The 25,879-nt window shown below is 39.1% G+C and overlaps 1 protein-coding gene across 2 annotated transcripts; it reads right to left on the bottom strand.

Annotated features, from left to right (window-relative positions):
* On the bottom strand, positions 1 to 25,879 carry NDUFV2 (NADH:ubiquinone oxidoreductase core subunit V2). 2 transcript variants are annotated; one of them, XM_067014576.1, is made up of 9 exons: positions 25,371 to 25,879; positions 18,152 to 18,217; positions 15,833 to 15,895; positions 15,629 to 15,745; positions 13,400 to 13,568; positions 11,340 to 11,449; positions 6,266 to 6,342; positions 4,006 to 4,151; positions 1 to 154 (listed from the first exon to the last, which is right to left on the bottom strand). In XM_067014576.1, exons 1-8 carry the CDS (start codon positions 25,422 to 25,424, stop codon positions 4,043 to 4,045), a joined length of 765 nt encoding a protein of 254 aa, XP_066870677.1. In that variant the 5' UTR covers positions 25,425 to 25,879; the 3' UTR covers positions 1 to 154; positions 4,006 to 4,042. The 2 variants fall into 2 exon arrangements, with proteins under 2 accessions (XP_066870677.1, XP_058897253.1); XM_059041270.2 differs by lacking the exon at positions 4,006 to 4,151.

The following is a 25,879-nucleotide window of genomic DNA, read 5'->3' as shown; positions in this document are numbered from 1 at the left end:
TAGATAGATAGGAGATTCGTATTTTATTTCTCCAGTGACATATTTACATTTGAATATAAATTAAAGGCCTGCTTGCACACCAAAGCCAGGTCCTTTAGGTGGTTCAGTCAAAGAGGTAAGACCTCCAGCTGGCTCACATGAGAAGCGTCCACTCCTGAAAGGAAAAGTAACATTAAATTGACTGCTAATGATTACCATTTATAACTGTTACCTCACAAGAGCCCAGTTAAGTAACTATTTCTCCTCAGAGAACTAGTATGGATTATTTAATCCAAATCCAAACATTACAACTGTCGCAAGATTTTCTCTTCCTAAGGTTAAATATAAAAACTGACATAAAAATATGAAATATGAAAAATATAAAAATAATACTAGTTCCCACTTCCTGAGCAGTGTACATACATCACCGGCTCATTAAATCTTTACAACAATACCATGAGACAAGGGACACTGGCCAAAATATTTTACAGATACAGAAACCAAGTTTGGGATGATGCAGCATCTGCCCAAAGATCATAGCTAAGAACTACAGCAAAATAACCTAGCCCCAGAGGACATTTTTAAAAAGTATGTTTTAATAAACTAGAACACTACATTCTTTTTATATTTGAATTTTATTTTGACTGAGATCCACTGTCACAGGGAATACACAGTTATACACTGTATTTGGAAACAAACAACTGGATTCCTTGAGAGAGCTGAAGATTTGGGAGGATGTCCCTTAGAAGCAGTAAAGACAAAATCCATTTGTATTTTTGTTTTTAAAGGCTAAATTATTCATATTAATTTTTCAAAAACAGGTTCCAGATCAGGGTGGCTACCACAGCCACAGAGAAAACATGAACAGGTCCTCCTATAGTTCTATGAAGGGAGGCAGTGCAGAGGTAAATGAATCTGTCGTCTTTTCACCACCACACATACTTTCCCAGGTAATCGTTCAGGCTCAACCTCTGCCCTGTCTGACCTCTGTTGCTAGAGCCTAGCTCAGCACCTACTCCTGTTTCACCCTTCTGTTCCCTGGCTTTGCTCATTTACCTTGTTCCTGCCACAGATTTCAGCTGAAGAACTTATTCAATTAAATCATTTTATTCCCTCCGGCTTTGCCCTTCACATTCTATCAATCTTATAAGTCTATTTTTAGAGCCCTAGAAAAATCATTTGTTGAGGGGACAGGAAAATGACACCACATAGTCATTTATAAGATCTTTTAAGCCATTACATTACATAATGCAAGTAACTAAGTAGTGTATTATAATAAAGAATACCTACAAAGTCAGAAATTAGTTAATATATTTGCATTATAGGTTCACTATGAAAACCAGATAAAAAAGCAGTTACTGTGCCATCTGTTACAGCCTAAAATTAAAGTTTTAGGGTAAGTAGCAAAATGGTATTTAGCTTTAATAAACAGTATTTTGCTTTGTAATTTTTTAAAAATGTTAACTACCAATGAAATAATGAAATTAATCAGTTTTGGAGGACCTTTCTTTCTTCTCCTTTACTAGGTTCCCTCTTGTGGTTTCAGCTCAGCTACCCTCTTTACCAACACAAAGGATCAACTTAGGAAGATTAAAAAACTGAAGTTTCTGGAACAGTAAATAGAATTAATCATGTATACTGCATGAGCTCTTCACAGGATTGTGGAATTTTATACGAGAAAGTAACTTTAAGAATAATCTGGTCCAGTTTCCTAAAGTTTGTTCCACGAAATTACCATCCCATAACATATTTTAGGGGAAAAAAGGGGGTTCCAGTCCTCTGTTATGCCTGCCTGCAAACTTCCCCCTGCCCCCACCATTCACAAAATGCACATTAAAATACTGCAAAGGCTGTAAAATACTCCAGTGAAGCCTACAAACTTGGTTTAATCTACTAATCATGTAACTTTCCCCCTCAATTTATCTATAAACATGCTTCAGAACCCTAGAGAGGCCATGATCTAGCCCCACCCATTCACCCGACAGCCACAATCTACAACCAGATTTTCACATAATAAAAAACAATTTCCCTGATACGCTTAAAATACCATCTATTAATTACCTTGTTCTCTTCACTACAATTCAAAAGGTAAATCTGGTTTTTAGCCATTCCAACACTACTTGCACAGTAATCATTTTAACTCATTTGAATTCTAGAAAACTTGGCCTTTCTGTACATTTTTTATGGCTTAAAAAAAGTACTTCTTGGGCTTCCCTGGTGGTACAGTGGTTAAGAACCCGCCTGCCAATGAATGGGACCATGGGTTTGATCCCTGGTCTGGGAAGATCCCACATGCCATGGAGCAACTAAGCCCGTGCGCCGCAACTACTGAGCCTGTGCTCTAGAGCCCACGTGCCCTAGAGCCCGTGCTCCGCAACAAGAGAAGCCACCGCAATGAGAAGCCCGCGCACCGCAATGAAGAGCAGCCCCAGCTCGCACAACTAGAGAAAGCCCGCACGTAGCAACGAAGACCCCATGCAGCCAAAAATAAATTTTAAAAAAATCTCTAGCACACAGATATTTATAAATGTCAAAAGAAAGAATGTTGTCTTACCATCAGTTTAATATTTTCTTTCTAGCATCATTTACCAAAATAATAAAAAAGCAGTTTTGAACCACAAAGAGATAGCAATCTTTACCAATTTTGGCCAGAGTACACCTGATAGTGGTACTCAGAAATCAGTTACCACTGAACCAGTTTAATTTCTCTAATTACTCAAAGACTCACAACTAGCACCTCTTTCAGATATTTAAGCAGAGGGCTTTATTATAAAAATACTAATAAAAAAGCAGTAGCCAGCTTTGGTTAATTTAAAGAACAGCTGTAACTATTTTGGTTACTGCTGTCATCACAGTCTCTCTCAATAGCCAAGAAACTAACTTGGGGAAGTTCTTATTTTCATATGCTGGGAAGACATTCTGAATTATCATGTCCAGATACACTCTAGATATACCACTGATGGATGCTCTGCAATTACTGAAAACTAAATAGATTTATCTCAGCTATTTATTTATTTTAAAAAATTTTTTGGGGGGCCACACCACATGGCATGCAGGATCTTAGTCCCCTGACCACCCGTGCCCCCTGCAGTGGAAGCGCAGAGTCCTAACCACTGAAATACCAGGGAATTCCCTATATCAGCTTTTTAAATAAGAGGTCATACGTAGGAAATAAAATAGGTTGAGAAACCAGTAATTCTTAAAGTCTTTGGCTCAAATCTAGAACACCGTCAAAAAAATCACATTGAAGAACTATTTATAGTTACTGATAAGCAACATCCCTATTATTATTAGATGTCAAAAATGCTTTACTGTGGTACTTAGTTCCTGTTTATTAATGTTAAAATACAATGTTGTAGTATCTCCTGTATTAAAGACAACAACAAACTCTTAATTTCACCCCTGGTAATCTAATCCAGACATGGCTTTAAATACCATCTATAATAACTAATGAATCCCCAATTCATATTTCCAGCCCTAATGTATTCCCTAAATCCCAAGCTCATATCTAACCTTTCAGCACTCTACCATGGATGTCTAAGTAGGCATCTCAAACATGCTAAGTAGGGCTTCCCTGGTGGCGCAGTGGTTGAGAGTCTGCCTGCCAATGCAGGGGACCACAGGTTCGTGCCCCGGTCTGGGAAGATCCCACATGCTGCGGAGCGGCTAGGCCCGTGAGCCATGGCTGCTGAGCCTGTGCTCCACAATGGGAGAGGACACAACAGTGAGAGGCCCTGCGAAACATGCTAAGTAGCATGTCCAAAACAAAGTGACTTTTCTTCCCCAAACTTGCCATATCCCAAATCTTCTTCATTTTACTTAAAGGAATTACTGAGGTGCTAAAAAGCTAGAAATCATTCGTAATCCTCTGCCCTACAACATCCACTAAATTTTAAACTATTCTTTACACAGCAACTACAATAATAATTTTAACAAGATCATGCCTATCATTCCCTACTGAAAACACTCCAACAGCTTTTTATACTTAGGATTCAACCCAAATTGCTTACCTGGGCCTCTACCTACCTCTCTGACCTCTTCCACCACTTTCCTCCTTGATCACTCACTTCAACCATACTGTCATCTTATTTTTCCTCCAGGACCTTAATACCTCCTCTTTCCTCTTCCTCTGCAACACGGTCCCCTCCAGCTCTTTACATGGTTCCTTTGGGCTTATCATTCAGGTCATTAATTCACCACCTCAGAAAGGCCTCATCTGACTAAATTTACCTCCAGTCATTCTCCATCCCCTAACCTGTTTATTTTCCTCCTAGCATTTATTATTCAGGTATTACACTAGTTGTCTCTCTCCATCACTAGAATGTAAAATACATGACGACTTTACCTTGTTCATAATTTGTATGCACAACCTAAAATAGTGACTGGCACACAGCACATATCCAGAAATATTTGTGACACAAATGAATGCTGAGGGAATACAATAAAGTAGGCAAAGCAACTATCTATCTGTTTGTGTGGCAGGAGATTTAATGCTGGATTAATGTTGTCATCAGTAGATCACAAAGTTCACAAGAAAGGAAGGAGGAGGGTCTAAGCTCTAAAATATGACTACAGAATTACAAACAATACCTAATCAGAAAAAAAGGGGACATTTAAAGAAACCAAGTGGATTTCACAAGGAAATGTGCACCTGAGATATTAAAACAAAGTACCCCAAAGTTGAAAGAAGTATTATGGGTTTAAGTACAAATACAAGAGTAGCATGAACTTGTATTAAAACATCTGAGTCCTAAAAACAAGCTAAAGTTTGTGAAAAATATTATGAACTTTTGTTTTTGGGCAAGGGGTGGCTACAGCTGAAGCAAGGATAAGTAAGGGACAGGACCAGTGGCTACGAGAAATATTGTAATGTTAAATGACAAAAGGTTTCACTTCAGTAGCCTCCATAAAGGAGACTAATTCTTCACCAGTGGAAATGTTTTATTCCTAAAAAATGTTTTCAGTGTAGCCCAAGTTAAGTGAGGAACTAGGAAGAGAATGGCAAACCTCCTTAAGCAAATTCAAGTGTTGAAAGAAGTGTGTGTCTTTTAGGGGCCAGCTTGCCTTTACTAAACTTAAGTTATTCTGAACTGACCTCTTTTTCTTATTAGGTAGGGTTATTAGTCGGCCAGAACAATGAAGGAGTAACTCTCAGTACTTCTTGCAGACTACAGAACCATGCATACCCTCTTGACCTAGTAATTCAACCTCAGGGAATCGTTTGTAACAAAAAGAAGGAAAATATATTTTAAAGCAGGGTAATAAAGAGCACATCATAGTTCTCGCAATACATTACAATACTATATGGCCTTTAAAACCTATATATATAGAGAGAGACAAGGAAAATTTTATATGACACAAGCAGAAAAAATACAAAGGGAATATAACTGTATAAAACCATGCAAACATTGCTAGTATTAAGAGAGAACTTTAAGTAATGTGAACACTTAGATAAGGAATAGGGGTTTTTTTAGCAGCAAAAGTTCAGGTTCATAACTGAATGAGGAGTAATCAATACCTACTAATTACTGCAGTTAGTAACACAACTGCAGGATGGGAGTAGCCTGGATAAAACAATGTTTAAGTTGAAAAAGATCTAGGCATTCTAACTGACTGTAAGTACAATTTAATGTAATGTATCTGAAGTAAGAATTGATGTAATTAGGCTGCATTATTATAAGCATGATGTCTGGAATAAAGAAGACAGTCCCACAATGCCCCACATGCTAAGTACATATCTCAAATACTGTGATTAGTTTAAGTATCACATTAAGAAACTCATTAGCCAACCAGAAGACCTGCCAAGGAGGGAGACCAAAACTATGTCATATAAGGAAAAACAATGAAATAACTGTGGATATTAAATCTGAGAAAAGATATGGGGAAGATGAGATAGCTATTTCAAGTAACTAAAGAGCTGGCATTTGGAAGAGATATAAAAATTATCTTGTGTTTGTTCAAAGGACAGAACCTTTGGACCTTTAGGTGGAAATCAGAGGGAAGACAGACTTTGGGTCAAATTCTGGCAGTATGAACTTTTAAACAATGAAATAGATTTCTATTTGTAGTACATTTCCCTTCTTTATAACATCCAAGTAGATACCAGATGATTATCTGATAGGGTTTGGGACGGGGGGAAAAAAATAATTGCTTTAAATGACAAGTTGATTTAGATTGTATTCAAGGCTCCTGAAAACTCCTGTGGACTTAGGGTTTAAAATTTTTAAATTAAGTCTATATGAACGGTTAAGCCATTAAAATTTATTAAAAAGAAATAAAAGGATACCTTGGCCCAGGTTTTGGGATTTTGCCAGCCTTGAGTTTATCAATAATTTCTTCAATATCCTTAGGTGTCAGATCCTCCTAGAAAAAAAAGTAAAATAGTCATATTAAAATTACATCCTAGCTCAAAATCAGTGTAAATCCCTAATAACAGTTTACTGTCTGTCTCAGCTCACAAGTTAAGTTACCAAGGCAGCAACAACTGAGTAACTCGTATACATAGTCTGTCCTGCTAAATGCAATAGCAATAGGAGCTGCAGCTGAAGAGGCAGCACAGAGCAGCGCTTTGATTCTGCATTTGAGATGAAGTCCCAACACTTACTAGCCAGCAATCTGAGAGAAATTACTCAGCTTCCCCAAATCTGTTTCTTCATTCATAAACTGACTTCAGAGCGTTTTGAGGATTAAGAGAAAATAAATAAAATAGAACACTGCCATGCACGTGCTCAACAAATGCTATGTCCTTGAAGAATCAGTGAGATGCAAGTAGTTATTAGCACCAGCAGTCATAAAAAGTAGATGCATAATATCTATCCCTAAGCTAAAGATCTAATACCCTAGTGATATCTTCTTTATTTCCCAGGTGAAATTCACCCTGTTGCAAACTTCACTTAATTTTCGAAGGGAAAAGTAAAAAACTTATTTTTGACCATTTATTTTAATAATCCTGACCCTCCAATCCCCGTTTCAACCAGAGCAGCTTTGTATTTTGTACACTACGCACCTGTGTAAAATTCTTAACCTCAAGGGTTCTGTTATTTAAAATAACAAATACAATTAAAACACATAGACACACTCTTACCCCTGGCTGTACTCTAGGTTTAGTCAAAAGACGGTCAAAACAGAATGGGGAAAGATTAAACTAATGAAAGTGCCTAAACTACATTATATCCCCTCTACCCCTCCCAAACTGTTAAGTACTTAAGAAAATGTTTTTAGGACCCTGGTACTATGCTACAGAAATCATGATTCAGTACTGTATATTCAATGCCTAGCCTCATAGAAGCCCTTTAATATAGAATAAACATTTACAGAAATACGAACTGCTTAGGGTGCAACAGATGCTCAGAATCTCAAAACTAGAAGGAATCTTTAAACTCACCTAATGATTTTATCCCCCTCAACTCTTTATTACGAAAATTTGGAAAGTATACATGAATAACCATATTCCTTACCATATCTGAATTATGTACACATATGCCTTTGGTTTCATTTTTTTTTTTTTGGCTGTACATTTAAAAGCAAGTTGCAGACATCATTGCATAGCTTGTGGGATCTTAGTTCCCTGACCAGGGACTGTACCCAAGCCACAGCAGTGAAAGCCCAGAGTCCTGACCACTGGACTGCCAGGGAACTCCCAGAACATTTTAAAATGTTCTTAAGTAACACAATGTCATTACCACACCCAATTAACTAACAATAATAATTCCTTAATAAAATCAAATGTCAAGACCATATTCAAAGCTACCCAACCATCCTCAAAATATTTAATATTTCTCTCTAATCGGTATCCAATGACAGTTTATGTGACTATTTCATTTTATCCACTGGTCAGCTGAGATTAATTGCCTTGGGCTTCCCAGGTGGCGCAGTGGTTAAGAATCCACCTGCCAATGCAGGGGACACGGGTTCGAGCCCTGGTCCGGGAACACGCCACATACTGCTGAGCAACTAACCCTATGGGCCACAACTACTGAGCCTGTGCTCTAGAGCCCATGTGCCACAACTACCGAAGCCTGCACACTTAGAGCCCGTGCTCCACAACAAGAGAAGCCACCGCAATGAGAAGCCCACACACCACAACGAAGAGTAGCCCCCACTCGATGCAACTAAGGAAAGCCCGCGTGCAGCAATGAAGACCCAACGCAGCAAAAATAAATAAATAATAATAATAAAAAAAGTTAACTGCCTCACCAAAGACCATACCACTACTAACTGAATCTCTTGCATAAATCTGCAGTCTACTATATTTAGACTTACAGTGCTTCATACAAAGCCTTGACTGTCTAATTCCTGCTTAAATTAAGATCCTCATGATTATGAGTAAATTGCAGAAATGTGGGAAAAGGGTAAGTTATTGCCATATTTTTAAAGGAATTTCTTTTTTAAGTATGAGAAAGAGAAGGTAAGAAATTTGAATCACCAGCATTAAAATGAAGAAAACCCCTATAGGTAATAAAAACATCCTAGAAATGTAAAATGCCAAAGAAGTCCAATTTCATCTTCATTTAAAAAAAAAATTGTAGATTTCCATTACAGGCATTATGGCAGTCCAGCTATCCTGACTGAATGTCCTATTGTAACAACAATACTGGATAAAAATTTTTTTAAAAACTTTAAAATTTTATCAATATCAAGGCACTGACAAGAAAAAAATACCCAGAGGCAAAAAACTCAATGAAAACTTAGGGAGACAGTGGAACAGCAAAAAAACTTGGCTTCAGGGTTTCATAGCCTAGAGAGGCAAGGGACAAATCTCCAGGACACAGGAGGTCATCCAAACCACATAAAGCTGAGACCCCCCAAAAGCTATACCCTCAATATAAGGGAAAACTAGAAATTAAAACTGTCCCTCAAAAAAACTCTGCTACTCTGGAACCTTACACTTTAGGGGAAGAAGGGGGAGGATATAAGAAGAGGGGATTTCTTTTGGGCCAGTAGTGTTTACAGGAGCAAGAGAGAAGCAAAGTCAATCCCTTCTTGAAGTATCTACCTTCAACACAGGCCTTAAAAGAATTTCCATAAACAAACTTCTAAGAATTATGAACTAACAAGATATTATGAATGACAGCCATGATATAATTACGGTAGCAAGCAATTAAAAAATGATAACTAGAAAACTCCACACACTTGGATATTAAGAACACTTCTAAAAAACACAGGTCAAAGAAGAAATCAAAATGCAAATTTAAAAATATTTAGAAGTGGGCTTCCCTGCTGGCGCAGTGGTTGAGAGTCCGCCTGCCGATGCAGGGGACACGGGTTCGTGCCCCTGTCCGGGAAGATCCCACATGCCGCGGAGCGGCTGGGCCCGTGAGCCATGGCCGCTGAGCCTGCAAGTCTGGAGCCTGTGCTCCGCAACGGGAGAGGCCACAGCAGTGAGAGGCCCGCGCACCACACACACACACAAAAATTTAGAAGTAAATGATAAAAATATTACTTACCAAAACTTGTAATGGGACTTCCCTGGTGGTCCAGTGGTTAAGAATACACCTTCCAATGTGAGGGATACAGGTTTGATCCCTGGTTGGGGAACTAAGATCTCACATGCCGCAAGGCAACTAAGCCCATGAGCTGCAACTACAGAGCCCACGCGCTCTGGAGCCCATGCCACTAGAGAGCCCATGCGCTGCAACAACTGAGCCCACTCGCTCTGGAGCCTGTGCGCCACAACTAGAGAGAAGCCCACACACCGCAACAAAAGATCCCACAGGCTATAACTAAAAACCAACACAGCCAAAATTAAATAAATAAATTTTTTTTTTTTTTTTTTGCGGTATGCGGGCCTCTCACCGTTGTGGCCTCTCCCGTTGTGGAGCACAGGCTCCGGACGCGCAGGCCTAGCGGCCATGGCTCACGGGCTTAGTTGCTCCACAGCATGTGGGATCTTCCCGGACCAGGGCACGAACCCGTGTCTCCTACATCGGCAGGCGGATTCTCAACCACTGCGCCACCAGGGAAGCCCATATAATTTTTTTTTTTTTAAAAGAACTTGTGAGGGGCTTCCCTGGTGCCTCAGTGGTTAAGAATCCGCCTGCCAATACAAGAGACACGGGTTTGAGCCCTGGTCTAGGAAGATCCCACATGCCACAGAGCAACTAGGCCTGTGCGCCACAACTATGAGCCTGTGCTCTAGAGCCCACGAGCCACAACTACTGAGCCTGCGCACCTAGAGCCCATGCTCTGCGACAAGAGAAACCACCACAATGAAAAGCCCACACACCGCAACGAAGAGCAGCCCCTGCTCAACAAAACTAGAGAAAGCCTGCACAGCAACAAAGACCCAACGTACCCATAAATAAATAAATAAACAAAATAACTTCCTTTAAAAAAAAAAAAAAAAAACTTCTGAGATCTGGCTAAAGCAGTTCTTAGAGTTATGATACAATCTCTGTCAAATTTTTAAAACACAATATAGTGTTATTAGCATGCCTAGATACATGTATTTTTGAAAGTTTAAAAAACATGTACAGGAAAAACACACTAAATTTATGATAGTGCTTATCTCTGGGAATGAAAGGAAAAGAAGAGGATTTTGAATGGGGGCGGGGGAGGTTCACCCTCACCTATTGTTTATTTCTGCATATAATAATGATAAAAATTATAATACCTAAAGCAAGTGTGGCAAAATATTATCTATTAAGCCTTGGTGGTTATTTTTCATATTTATATGTAAATTATTAAATTTTTCATTATTTAAAAGATTTTTAAAAATCTATTTATTTACTTTTGGCCACGTTGGGTCTTTGTTGCTGTGTGTGGGCTTTCTCTAGCTGTGGAGAACGGGGTCTACTCTTTGTTGTGACGCACGGGCTTCTCACTGCAGTGGCCTCTCTTGTTGTGAAGCACAGGCTCTAGGGGTGCGGGCTTCAGTAGTTGTGGCACGTGGGCTCAGTAGTTGTGGCTCGCAGGCTCTCGAGCGCAGGCTCAGTAGTTGTGGTGCACAGGCTTAGCTGCTCCACGGCATATGGGATCTTCCCGGACCAGGGCTTGAACCTGTGTCCCCTGCACTGGCAGGCGGATTCTTAACCACTACGCCACCAAGGAAGCCCCTATTTAAAAGTTTTTAAAATGTGTCATTATCTCCTGGAGATAATGTTTAATGATAATTTTTTTAAAACGTTCTGGTGGACAACAATGTGGAAGCTAAAACTGACATATTTTATGTAAAGTTTTTCTATTCTTTGATTTTTAATAAAGTTTGGAAACCAGGAAAAAAGAAACCTTCTAGATATTTATGCCAACAGTTTCTTCCAAATTAATAATTCAGAAACCAACATCCACATGACAAGAAACCAAATGTTTAAAATATTTTAAATATAACATCATACAACTTAATATATTAAGTAAATACTCACATAGTAGTTGTCATTTATTTGAACCATCGGTGCGTTTACACAGGCCCCTAAACATTCCACTTCTATAAGAGTGAAAAGTTTGTCAGGTGTAGTCTCTCCAACCTTTATTCCTAAAAATATAAATAAGCACTGGTAAGGACTAGGTTATATTTTAATTGCAATACAGTTTAAGAACCAAAAAAAAACCCAACATAAAAAGCATATATATAGAGGCTTCCCTGGTGGCGCAGTGGTTGGGAGTCCGCCTGCCGATGCAGGGGACGCGGGTTCGTGTCCCGGTCTGGGAGGATCCCGCGTGCCGCGGAGCGGCTGGGCCCGTAAGCCATGGCCGCTGGGCCTGCACGTCCAGAGCCTGTGCTCCGCAGCAGGAGAGGCCACAGCAGTGAAAGGCCCGCGTACCGCAAAAAAAAAAAAAAAAAAAAAAAAAAGCATATATATAAAAAGTATTTATAAAGGCATATATAAAGTATTCAAGAGCATTAAATTTCTTAAATTAAACAACTGTATAGTTATTATAGAACATTCAAGGATTTAAGTGGAATTGTTCCTTTAAAAACAAATTTCAGAGGACTCATCTCCAGTGTTTGTTGTTACATAACAGGGCATCAGACCATATTATCTTCATTTTGATCATGATAATTAACCTAGTAAAATCAGTCATACTATCAGATGGGCAAAGACTCAGAAAACAGCTAATGTCAAAGATCATTAAGAATGTAAGGAATACAGGTATTCTCATATCTTTAGGGAAGGCATTTTAGCAAAATATAGTAAAATCTGACCCAGCAATTCTACTTCTTGTAAACAATCTTCGCGTACAATTGGACAAGTATGCAAAGACATGTTGTACACATGAAAGTAACTTCAGAATAATTTAACTTATAATAGAAGAATGAGGCACACATATTACTACAGCCAAAATCAAGTGCAAAAAGCAAACAGACATATTACATTTAAGTATTTAATAATGAAAATAATTAAAACATAAAATCTAAAACTAATATACCTGTTATCAGAATTTGTACCTCGGAGATGGTGGAGTAGGATTCTGAGCAGACTTCAGACTTCTGTCTTACATACTTCTATACTCTCCAACTATTTTTACAACATTCAAGTACAACAAAATTAAGAGACACCTTCTTTTACTTCATTTGATATGTATAGTGATAAATGCAGCAATGGCAGTTTTATATAATAAAATGCCCTTTTAATTCTGTAAATGCTACTGTAATAACTTCTTTTTAAAACATCTTTATTAGAGTATAATTGTAATAACATCTTATTCCAAATTTCCCTTCCTGAAGCATTCTTCCTATTCTAGTAACATTTTTGTTTTTAAAATAAATTTATTTATTTATTTTTGGCTGCATTGCTCTTCATTGCTGCGCGCGGGCTTTCTCTAGTTGCGGTGAGCAGGGGCTACTCTTCATTGTGGTGCTCAGGCTTCTCATTGCGGTGGCTTCTCTTGCTGTGGAGCACAGGCTCTAGGCACACGGGCTCCAGTAGTTGTGGCACTCAGGTTTCAGCAGTTGTGGCTCACAGGCTCTAGAGCACAGGCTCAGTAGTTGTGGCGCACGGCCTTAGTTGCTCTGTGGCATGTGGGATCTTCCCAGACCAGGGCTCGAACCGTGTCCCCTGCGTTGGCAGGCAGATTCTTAACCAATGGGCCACCAGGGAAGTCCTAGTCTCATATCTCATTTGTTCCAAGTCTTGTTTGGAAGGATACAAGGATGATATAGTCACTTCTTTATGTGCCACATGCTATCACACAACAAGTGAAACTTAATTTTCTAAACAATGAAAACTTTAAACTTCGAGAAGCTTTTAAAACATACTCAATGGTTAAGGAAGAAAGCATGAAAACTCAGCTTTGAGGAGAACTAAAGAATACAAAATAGGAAGCAATAATGGTGGGCAAACACAGTAAGACAAAAATTTACTAGTGAAATACAGATCCAGTAAGATTGGTAAAAGCCTGAAAATATAGGTAGGAAATAAGTCAAATCTCGAAAGACAACTCTATTTTTTCATAAAATTTATAAATATATGGTGTCCCATACCAAGCTTTTTCTGAATGGCCTCCAGTATGCTGTCGGAGTTACGAAGCATGCAAGGCGTAGTAGTGCAGACTTGAACATGATACTTTCCAACTGGCTTTCGATTATACATTGTATAAAAAGTTGCTACTTCATATACTCTCATTGGAGGTACTTGTAAAACTTCTGCAACCTAAAATATTTTAAAATAATATGATTACAATATTTATTAATTGAGCATATTACTTCAATTTGGTAAAAACCAGAAAATTTCTTCAAAAGCAGAAACTATATCTGGTATCTGCAAGGCTAAGTCCTTCAATTTTGACACTTAAAAATTATACATATATCCAGGTTTTGACATGAAAAAAGAACTAATTAAATGGCATTTCAAATGACAAACATATTAAACTTTCTCTTATCAGGGATTCTAAAAGAAATGTATTTTCAAAAGACATCTAATCCCAGCTCACTTGTGCAAGATTAAAGTAGATATGCTAAATTTAATTTAGTGATACTAAACTAGGCTTATATGTCTGAATATTTCTCTCAAAATACACACACTTGCGCCTGAACAATGGAATAATTGTAAGGCCCTGGTGTTTAACTGAAAAAGCTCCCCCAAGCTGCTGCTGTGCACCTCCCTACACCTTAGTGATGGTTAAGATATGATGCTTGAGCCTCTGGATTTTGTTTTTGTTGTAAGGTTTGGCTTTTCTTTGGGGGGGGGGGGACAGTAACATTAAAAATTTCAAAGTGGAAAGAATCTTGATTCTATTCTCTATATGCTATTTCTTGCCTCTCACACACATACATCCAATTCTAAATAGAACAGGACAATATTTTTGAAATGTTCTCACATTAGTTTCTCATTTATTTTATTTTGCTCTGCTAAGCTTGACACTCAGCAAGACTTCCAACAAGCTTACCATTATTAAAAACATAAATTTTTCAAAAAAAAAGTATTTATGATTAGAAACACATCTAAATCATTATTGAGGAAGTTGGCTATTATAAAAATAATGTAAGGAATTTAGAAAACCCCCAAACATATATGTGATTTACTGGAAAAAAAAGAAAAATAAGCACCTATGTTTACTAAGTATAGTACCAACCAAACTTACTTTATAACATTTTTTCACAGTAAGAAAACAAAAAACTAAAGGTCCACAACAGTGTTAGAGTACTGTACAAAGTAAATAAGAGATCAATGAGCTATATCTAAAATTTGCATCCGGGATTCCATTAGATAAACTGAGGACATTCCTATACTCCAAGAAAGATGATAATGGTCTAACCTAATAGTTAGACTTTAGAAAGTGAAAAGGAGAATGAAATATAGCAGAATCTCTGCAATAGTCAGTCAAGTAGAAAATGCATAGAATTAGAAACGATTCAGTCCCAGCTCTATCACTTAGAAATCATAATACAATAATTGGAAGAGCTCTACCTAGTTCAAAATCATTGCAGATGAGGAAGTCCAGAGAAAAATCAGATCTCTTAGTTCAAAGTAAAATGTTTTCCATTATATCACATTGGCTTATTAGTCATGTGATTCTCACAAGAATCAAATAACACAAGGTTTTATATGGCACTTTATAAATGATACACTGTAACATAATACCATACAAATGTAGTTGTATTAATAGGATATGAATAAACTTGAAATTTGGATTACTGCTGAAAACACTATTAGGAAAAAATGAATCAAAACATGCATGAATATATTAACCATATTTATATGGGTCACCCATAAGATTTCTGTAGGTTGCGGATTCCAAGCTGCCATAATCAAGTGTCGTAAATACCATGTATTATGCATTTTTGTTAAAGCCTGGAGCCAAAGATGCAAAATATTAAAAAGATTCACATTAGCTGTGAGCAGATCCTTTGCTCTGCAATTCTAGTGTTTAAGCAGTACATTCATTTTCAGAATATCTTGACAGCAAATTATACACATTTGGGATCTTTATTATTATTGCCATTTCTCTCAAAGACAGAAAACAAGAAAGCCTCTTTCACTATAATGCCTTTACTACTTCTTGCAAAGATAAAAAGCTCTACCCTTTCAGTTCTCTGCATTATTAAGGGAACCAACAAAAACACAAATGTAATCTGATGTATGAAACATATAAATGATTAAAGGGCTTCAAACTCCTGGACTGATATCAATGAATGTCAGAGAAATTTCTACATAAGGAAGTTACTATACACAATCTCTCCTCTTTTTGAACTAACACAAAAATGAAGTACCTTGTTCATAGCAGAGATGGGCAGCCATCCATTCTGTCTTTGGGCTAAATCCAGGACTGGAAGCACAGCTGCTGCTTTATGCCCTTCTGGGTAGTTTTTTACAATTGCCTCTATCCTCTGTATCAAAGAAAAAGCACTTGTTTTTATACATCTGGAAGATACTAAATATTTTGTAAATTAATTATAATGTTAATTTAGTAATACCTTATAGTTTTCCGGTGTGAAATCAAATGGAGTATCTGGGTTATTCTCAGGAGTATCTCTGTGCTACACAAAGGAAAAAAAATGTTTTCCAAAATTATCAAAATTCCCTCAAAAGTGTGAATAACTTTGTACTTTACTACTGCTGTTCATTTAATCTCTGCTTTAATTCGAATATGATATACATCAACCTATCCTTGCATCAAGAAGAATGGCTAAACTAATTGTGAAATACAGATCTGATGAGTATGATTAACAAAATATTAGCAGAATTCAAAAATTTAGAAGTTTTCAAAATCATCCTTTATAGGTTACGAGAAGTAGCTTTAGGATCAAAACCCCCAAAAAAGCATTATCCAACTTGATTAGAGAATAGGATCTTCTAATGTAATCTAATTACAAAAAATTACCAATTATTGGAAGCATTATGAAATTAAGACACAAAATTTTTTTTAAATTTATTTATTTGGCTGTGCTGTGCCGGGTCTTAGTTGCAGCACATGGGATCTTTGTTGTGGCATGCGGGACCTTTTTTTTTTCTTTTCTTTTGGCAGTACGTGGGCCTCTCACTGCTGCAGCCTCTCCCGTTGCGGAGCACAGGCTCTGGACGCGCAGGCTCAGCAGCCATGGCTCACGGGCCTAGCCGCTCTGCGGCATGTGGGATCTTCCCGGACCAGGGCACGAACCTGCGTCCCCTGCATCGGCAGGCGGACTCTCAACCACTGTGCCACCAGGGAAGCCCAGGGACCTTTTTAAAAAAAATTATTATTTATTTATTTATTTGGTTGCGTCAGGTCCTTTGAGAAAGGCGGGCTCCTTAGTTGTAGCTCATGGGCTCCTTAGTTGTGGCATGTGGGCTCCTTAGTTGCAGCAGGCAGGCTCCTTAGTTGTGGCATGCATGTGGGATCTAGTGCCTGGATCAGGGATCGAACCTGGGCCCCCTGCACTGGGAGTGTGGAGTCTTAACCACTGAGCCACCAGGGAAGTACCGTCATGTGGGATCTTTAGTTGCGGCATGCAAACTCTTACTTGCAGCATGTGGGATCTAGTTCCCAGACCAGGGATGGAACCTGGGCCCCCTGCACTGGGAGTGCAGAGTCTTCTTAGCCACTGGACCACAACAGAAGTCCCTAAGACACAAAATACTGAGTGTGAAAATATGTGCATTTTTCCAAAAAAGAGTGTACCAGATTGTCAAAGGGACCTACCTCCTACTACAAAAGCACCATTTCTTCCCCACACAACAGAAACTAGCCAACAGCTAGCTTTCTGTAACAGAAACTAGCCAACAGCAAGCTTTATTTCTTCTCCAAAAGAACAGGCCCTCTTCAAACAGACAAGAAATGGCATGTCAACAGGAAATCAAATGAGTCACACTGAGATTAACACTTACATCAATTAATGTTTTGTATGTATGGTGAACACAGAACTGAATCCCTTAGTAAGTTAACTCTCAGAGTTCTGGTTTTTCAAGAACATAGAAGAGAAAAAAAGCAGAAACTTTGGACAATGATCTCGAATGTTTTTAGACAAAGATGACAAAATACAAAGCAGGACTCTACTTATTAATAGTATAGATAACACATTTATTAAGATTCAGCCTAAAAATAATTCATTTTCCAAAATGATACCACTAACTCTAAGTCATCATACAAGTCCACTAAATTGCCTTTAAACACTAGATTGATTCCTAAAAAATGTACTTTGTCACAGAAAGAGGATACGTATCTTAGCCTTTCTGAATTGTGCAAACAAGCTAGGGAATTCATCGACCTCTACCTGTAGTGAAACCCTGGACATGAAAAACATAAAGGCCAACTGCCAATGTGTTCGCTGTATTACTAAAATCTATGAGTTTCAAGCTAGTGCCATTTTGGGATTCCCCAAGTTGCAGCCTCAGAATCTTCACTGAGCCAACATGAATGATTTTTAAGAACCTAAAGTGTGACAAGAAATCAGGTTAGGTTCACAGTTATTTCACCAAGGAATAATCTAAATTCTTATTCCCAGAGTTGCCCTGGTATCAATTTAAATTTGAGAGGTTTAGCTGGAACAACACCTCTTGAAATGTAGTGAATTCAATTAGCTATGTTTAAATTCCCACAATGGCCAGCAAATACCAAAGACACTGGTGTTGGGCTTCGCTGGTGGCGCAGTGGTTGAGAGAGATACGGGTTCGTGCTCCAGTCCGGGAAGATCCCACATGCCGCGGAGCAGCTAGGCCCGTGAGCCACAGCCGTTGAGCCTGCGCGTCCGGACCCTGTTGTATCTACCCAAATTTCCAAGTCCTTCCATTCTGAAGAAATCATAGTAATTACTTACCACAAATAAGGTTCCTCCAACTCCATTCTGCACAGCTGTCTTATGCAAATTCCTTACATGTCTTCCCTAAAATTTTAAGAAAGTTTAGTCAATCAAAAGCCTTATGAAATTTTAAGATCCATAATTTAAAATAATAGAATCAACTGATAGAAGTAGAATATCTTAAGAAATATGGCCTACCACACTACACCACGCCCACCTCTATTTCAGGAGATAAAAGGAAATGGAGATTCAAAGGTAAGGTTACTAACTTGCCTAAGGTAACATGCAAGAGTCAGTGGAAGAACCAGAATGACAACCTAATCTCCTGAGTCGCATATCCTTTCTCCTACATTCTTTTGGCATGCAATTGCAGTTAATGTACCATTAACTTACTGCCTTTCACTTTTGTCTGAATCAAGTTGGATAGCTTTCATTTCATAAACAAGTTTTCATTCTGTAAAAATGAGTTGAATGTACACCCCCTTTTCAATTCTTTACATTAGTTTAGAAACTCCAGCCATAAAAGTAGTTTCAGAAAGCTTCTTATAATGAATGCTATGCAGATTGACCACCCTCAATTGACTTGGAAGGAATCCATTTGATTACTATGTTGCATTTCATTTCTCTTTGCCTTATTGCTTCTCCCCCACTTCTACCTTCTCTACCCTCTCCCTGAAAAGCAATTCTACTGTTGTTCAGAAATCCTCCAACTTCTGAGTTCTACTAACCACAGATGGTAGAACACTGGATTAAACAAAGCATGGAACTGGCAAAGAGCTGGACAATTCAAAGGCAAACATAACAGACAAGGAAGCAAAAGCAGTGATATAACACAATCACAGATTTAACTTTCCCCTAGATCCAAATAATATTTCAGTTGAAGAAATAAGTTTACACAGAACACTTGCTTTAATTAACAAGAAAAGACCCAGGTACAGAATGTGAAACACAGGTATAAAATATGGGAGTGATAAATATTTTCAGGATAATGGGGGGAGGACGGGAGAATCTGATCAGCTGTGGTACACAAAGGGGCTTCAACTGTGTTGGTTTTGCTTTCTTTCTTAGGCAGCAAGTGGATGGATACACAGTGTTTATTATATTCTTTTTGCTTTTTTGTGTCTGAGATGTATGATAAAAATTTCCTTTAAAATAAATGCAACACACACAACACACACACACATATTATACATTACATATTATGTAGCTAAGAAAAATATTTCTTAAAAATAATGACAGAAAGAAGTGTTTGTGGCACAGTCATAACTGGAAAATTTCAAGGTTAAACAAAACAAACAAAAAAGCATAAACTACCATCTAAATATATTCAATATAGACAATAATGAAAATACTAGATGGCCTTAACAATTAAAAGTGCTTATCTGTTGTTATGATGTTCACAAGATTACAAGGGACTCATATTTTGTTTCTTATATTTTTCTCTGTTTTCTAGGTTTCTTTTAGCATGAATTGACAAACTGAAAAAAAATTCTTAAAACAAAACGTTCATCAAGTACAAAATGAAACATCTACTGTTAATCCTATTTCTCCTTCCAATTTCCCAGTATATCAAAATAAACACCACCAATCTCTAAGTTAGAATAGCTTCGGTTTTGATCCTTTCCTCATTATTCCAGGATATGTCACATACCTTACTTAAAAATATACAGATAATCTTGAAAATTGATCTTGAGGCCTATGTAGCGGCACACTGGAAAATCTATTTTGAGGCACTCTCTGGCTGCCCTGTAATTCTGCATATGCACGTGAATTTACACACACACACACACACACACACACACACACACACACACACACATTCATTCTCTCTCTCTCTTTCTCTCTCTCCAAAATAGAGTGTTTTAAAGTCCAAATCCTTGAAGACAGACTACATACTGACTGAGAACAGTCAGGAAAAAGTAGTTAAGTTACAGAAAGAAACGCTGGAGTTTCAGATGATGATGATGATTTTTTTTTTTTTTTTTTTGCAGTACGTGGGCCTCTCACTGTTGTGGCCTCTCTGGTTGCGGAGCACAGGCTCCAGACGCACAGGCTCAGCAGCCATGGTCCACAAGCCCAGCCGCTCCGCAGCATGTGGGATCTTCCTGGACCAGGGCACAAACCCGTGTCCCCTGAATCAGCAGGCGGACCCTCAACCACTGTGCCACCAGGGAAGCCCGATGATGATTTTTTTTAATGGAAGATTTGGGTTTAGATCACCATGCTGCCACTTGCTAACGTGTGACCTTGAACAAGTCACTTAATTTTTTTGTGTCAATTTCTGTATCTGTGAAAACAGGGATATATACTTACTGAAGTATTCTGAGGTTCAAATAGTCAGGTACTATATAACCTTATCTCTGAAGATACTATAAACCTGTTAAAGCATTACTACATCTGCCTAGCTGATATGGGGATAAAACAGTTAATAACTGAACAATGGAAGATTTAAATTGCATTTTGAGAACTGTGCTGTGTTAGCTAACTAACACAGTCATTGTCACTACTTGCCTGCTGTAAGTCTTTTCCCTTCCTTCTTAAACCCTGAAAAAGCTAGAATTGAAACCCACTATTAATTCTTCACTATCAAATTATATTCTTGTTTATGAAAAAAAGTTTCTTGAATTTTCATTTGGAGTTCAGTGAATTCAACTGGAATTCACTGAAGTATAGACGTTTTCAGGGTCTAATGAGAAACTAGACTCCAGTCTAGTGAAAAGCCTAGACTCTAGTCTAAGGGGGGGGAAATTCAGCTTACTCTTCAAATCAGTCCCGCTTAGCTAAGTTGTTCTTTTCCAGTTCTAAGATGATTTCGTCCTAGAATGCTTCTTTATTCTAAAAGTGAAACTGAATGGAAATGGCCCATTAAGTAGGGAAAAGACTACTTATAATTCAAACTTTTTTAAAATTGAAGTATAGTTGATTTACAATATTATGTTTCAGGTGCACAACACAGTGATTCACTATATTTATATATATATTTATATATTATACTTTTTATAGATTTTTAAAGTTAAACAATATTGGCTATATTCCCTGTGCTGTACAATGTATCCTTGCAGCTTATTTGTTTTATATATAGTAGTTGTAACTCTTAATCCCCTACCTCTCTTGCCCCTCCCCTCTATAATTCAAACTTTTAATATCTTATTTATTCCTTTATTGAAAATGCCTGATGTGGATATTATAATGAATGTAGTAAAATAGGTGAAGTTCCTAAAGATATCAAAAAACAGGGCAGCTTTGAAAACAGCCACGTGCTAACTTGCTATGAATGAGTAACAGTGTATGCCCAGTTGAAAAACAAATGAGGGCTAATATTTATCAGTTTACCTTCACCATTTTGATTGCTTTTGTTTTATAAACAAATTGAGCCCTTTCTCTACTATTTTGAAGAAATCACCTTTGACATTAAGTTGCTAAAATTCTGTGTTAATGTATATATATTTAGGTTTTCCATAAGAACAGAAGAGCTGCATTTACTGTTTTTAAAAAAAAAAATTTTTTTTTAACACATAGCATATATAGGGAGACAGATTAGAAATGAAAAGGCCTGCCTCCCTTGGCTCACAAAATCCCCACATAGGTATTATTGTCATCTCTTGTTTTACAGATACGGAAACTAAGGCTCAAAGAAGGAAAGAAAAGAACTTTCACTAGATCACACAGCTAAATACATGAAAAGTCAAACACAGGTTTTTCTGACTTGACACGCCTTAACCACTAAAACTAACTTTTGTAATATTTTCAAATATACATAGGAGAGTTTTACAAATGTTCTCCAAATAAAGTTCCATCGATAGTTTAACTAAAAATGTTAATTTGGATTAAAGAAATAGAAGTGATTTTACTAGCATTGTGAGAGAATTATCAAGTAAAATTTGGCCAAATTTTATATTATAGAAAAGCTAAAACGAACAACTCAGGTATTAAAGGAGCATTACAGATTAAGGTAACCATATTAATGGTCACAATATTCGTGATTACTTTCAGCCATCTTGCCCATAAATTAAACAAAGCATTCTTTACATATTTAAAATCCAGTATGGATACCAATAACACTCCAATGTCCTAAGGAGAATACTTCATAGAAATGAAATGTCCAAACATCATTTCAGTCAGTCTCACCTTCACCAATTACTATAACCTTAGGGAGGCTGCTCTGCTTCTCTGCACCTAGGTTTGCTCATCTATAAAATAACAGGAGTACCTATCTTAAAAGTGTTAAGAAGATTAAATGAGATAAAGTGTTTAGCATACTATTTTTATCCTTACACTGGAGACTGAGTTCACATCTCCAATATAAAGATCTGAGTTTGTAGTGTGCAATAGTGACCTACTGAACCTCAGTGTATAAACTTAAAATGTGTTCATTTTCTCTTTCCCCAAAACTGTTTAAGGCTGTGGCAGGCAAGAATAATGGTGCCCCAAAGATACCCACATCCTAATCCTGGGAAGGTGTGAACATGTTAGTATACACAGCAGAAGAGGACTACAGTTGCAGATAAGTAAAGGTTGCTAATCAGTTGATCCAAAAATAGGGAGATTTTCTGGATTATCAGGGTGGACCCAAGGGCTCTTAAAACACAGAGGAGTGAGCAAAGTTAGAGCAGGGTCAGGATGGTATGTGAGAGCATGACCTGCCCTTCCTGGCTTTGAAGATGGAAGGGGGCCTATGGACCAACAAAGAAGGGCACCTTCTAGAAGCTAGAAAAGCCAAGGAAACAGGTTCTCCCCTAGAATCTCCAGAAAGGAAGGTAGCTCTACCAACACCTTGGTTTTAGCCGAGTGAGACCCATGTCAGACTTTTAACCTACACAATCATAAGATAATAAATTTGTGTATGTCGGCAAATTTGTGGTAACTTGTTACAGCAGCAATAAAAAACTAATATAAATGCCCTCTAATCTCACTTTTCCTCCTCCCTCCCTCCCTTCCTTCTTCCCTCTCTCTCTTTCTTTCTAAAGAACTGGGTTGATGTCCTAGAGCCAAAATGTAGATACTGCAAAATCAATGGAATCTCTAATGGAATGGGAAAACATTTCATTCTACAAAACTTAAAATTTAGGAAGAAAAATGCCGCCAAAGAACGTTCTACTTCTAGTACGACTGAGTAGATTTATTATCAGGCCAAACCACTGGGTAACAACTATAAACTCTGGACAAAATATTTTTTTAAAAATTAAAAACCAAAAATCTTTCTGAAGGCACTGAAGAACAACCAAATGCAGGCAGACACATGAAGGGAGTCTAGACTTAGAAGAAGCCAATAAGGGTTCTTTTTTTTTTTTTTTCTTTATATCTTTTATCGTGAAGGCGGGCCCCAGTCTATCCCATGCTGGGCAGCTAAAACTCCAAGAGAAAACCTGCAGCCTTAATATCTTGAAGTACCACAGGAGAGGCTGGGACAACCACAGGAGAGGAATAGGCAAGTGGGAAATCCCAGAAAAGGAAAAGCCAGAGAGGAGAAGCCCCCAATTCTGCGGCTGACTCCAAACATGCATGCACACAGGGCAGACTCCAAACAGCCCAGCTAAAAGAACTGAACCAATATTTGAGCCGCTGCCCACAAGGGAGCCAGATCGCAGTTCAAGTTAATTGCCTGCCTGCAACAACTACAACAAAATACTCTTTGGAGGAATTTTAAAAATCTAGAGCCTCTATGACATCATTCACAATGTCCAGGATACAATCCAAAATTACTCAACATGAAACAACAAAAAAGGAAAACAACCCATTTTCAAGAAAAAAGACAATGGAGATTACCAAACAATAATTTCAAAACTGCTACAGCAGTGCTTAAGGACAGAAATTTAAAAATCTTCAATAAATAAAAAGACAGAAATAGAAACTACAAAAACGGAACCAAATTAAAATTCTAAAACTGAAAACACAATCGTTGAAAATGCCACCACAACTCTCTCACCCCTACGACACTAATTAGTGGCTTGGGAGAGAGGCAGTGATGAGTTGTAAAATGGTGTCAACATTACAGAAAACTTTGGGCAATTACTGAAGGAAAGATGGAAATAAACCTATTCTGAGTAGCTACTGCTCCATATTTCATAATTTTTAGGCAATTCTTGACAATCGCTCAATAAGGTATTACTGCACTTTACAGAAAAGAAAAATTGAGTTCAAGGAGATTAAGAAATATGGCTCAAGGTCACACAATTAGTGTCTTCCCCTAGACACAGTACTAAATTCTGGATATTTTTTTAAAAATGACAAGCTGAATAAAAGCCTGTGGCTGAAGAAATTGGCAGCTAGCTAATAAAGCAGCAATTATAACAAAATAAGCAAGTTCTTTGAAAATGAACTTTATTGGTGAGACCACTTTACTCACATCTTTCCTGACTTTTGCTAGGTCATTCTGATATCCCACTATTTGTAAAAGGCTAGAAGGGCCTGATTAGAAAGGCAGTCACGGAATGTCACCTGTCATTATTATTATCCATTGTTACCTGGAGCCCAGCAGGTAACAGTAGAACCTCAAGCGTTTACTGAAGACCAAACTCTGCAAATTGGAATATTCCCACTTGACAGCCGAGGACAGCAAGTGAGAATAAGAGCCCAAAGGCACAAAGGTGGAAAGACGGTGCACCCACATCCAAACTCAGGTCTCCCTGCAAGGCCCTGAGCTCATCCTCCGCTACTGCGCAACACCGCCCTCCCTTCTGCCAAGAACTGATTCAACCTTTCTACGTTACTGCTGGGGGGAAGGCTGCTTTCCTTCCGGTAAATGCCCCGCCGTCATCCTCGTCATTTCTGGAACACGCTCTGTTAAGTTAGTGCGAACAGGTGTTTGACCCCGAGAGTCAACGTCCTTTCTAAAGACGGGCTTGGATGTCAGGAGCGCAAGTGGCCCCGACGTCCTCCGGATGCGGGACGTGGTGACGCCATCACTCGACCAACTTCCCCACCTGCCAGGCGCAGTGCTGCTAGGGGACCCTGGGGCCGCCCTGCGCAGAGACGCGGCCTACTAGGCGGGCGGGGGTCCCGGTACCGCCCTCCCGCCTCCCGTCCGGAAGGAGGCCTCGCGCCCGCTGCAGCCGCACCGCCGACGCCCTCGCTCCGCGGCGACGCGGACTCCCTGAGGCGGGCGAAGGCCGCGGTGTCCTTGCCGCCGCCCGGGGTCCCGTCCGGGGCCCTGAGCTCCCGCATGCCCGCTGCAACAGGAGGCGTGGAGAGAGGGGGAGGGCGGCGGCAGCGCCCGCGCTCATTCGAGCCTCCTTACCCACTGGGCGGCGAAGCCGGCCGCACGGGCCCGGAGCGCCGCGGAGACGAACATAGCAGGCCAAACTGCAGGCCTTCGGGCCGCGCCAGGTACAGTCCCGAACGCCTGGCACGCAGAGCGTGCGCGCCCCCGAGCCCACCCCGCGCGCCCAGGGCGGCGGAGGCGTGCGGGGGCGGCTGGGCCAGTGGGCGGAGACTTCCGGGGCAGGGGCGGTGCCAGGACCCGCCGGCGCCCTAGAAGGCGGGTTCCGCGGGCCACACCCGGGGACACCGCCTTGAAAGGAGAGGTCCCCGGGTAGCGCCTTGCGCTCCGCCGACCCGGATATTTGGGGTGAGCCTCCCTCCTGGAGCCTTAGGAGGATTTAACCGCCTCCTTTTTGATTGTGGTTGCCTAAATAAAAATTCCGTTCCGTTCCCCTATAAGTCGTATGTTACGAATTGCAGAATTGAAGATATACGGGCTGCCCCCCAGTGAACTGGGCTTAGACACCAAATGCCTTGGTTCCCATT

This window comes from Kogia breviceps, chromosome 15 (assembly GCF_026419965.1).
Source record: "Kogia breviceps isolate mKogBre1 chromosome 15, mKogBre1 haplotype 1, whole genome shotgun sequence".
NCBI lineage: Eukaryota > Metazoa > Chordata > Mammalia > Artiodactyla > Physeteridae > Kogia > Kogia breviceps.
The sequence above is the reverse complement of the archived record's forward strand: the minus strand, read 5'-3'. Positions and strand labels throughout refer to the sequence as shown.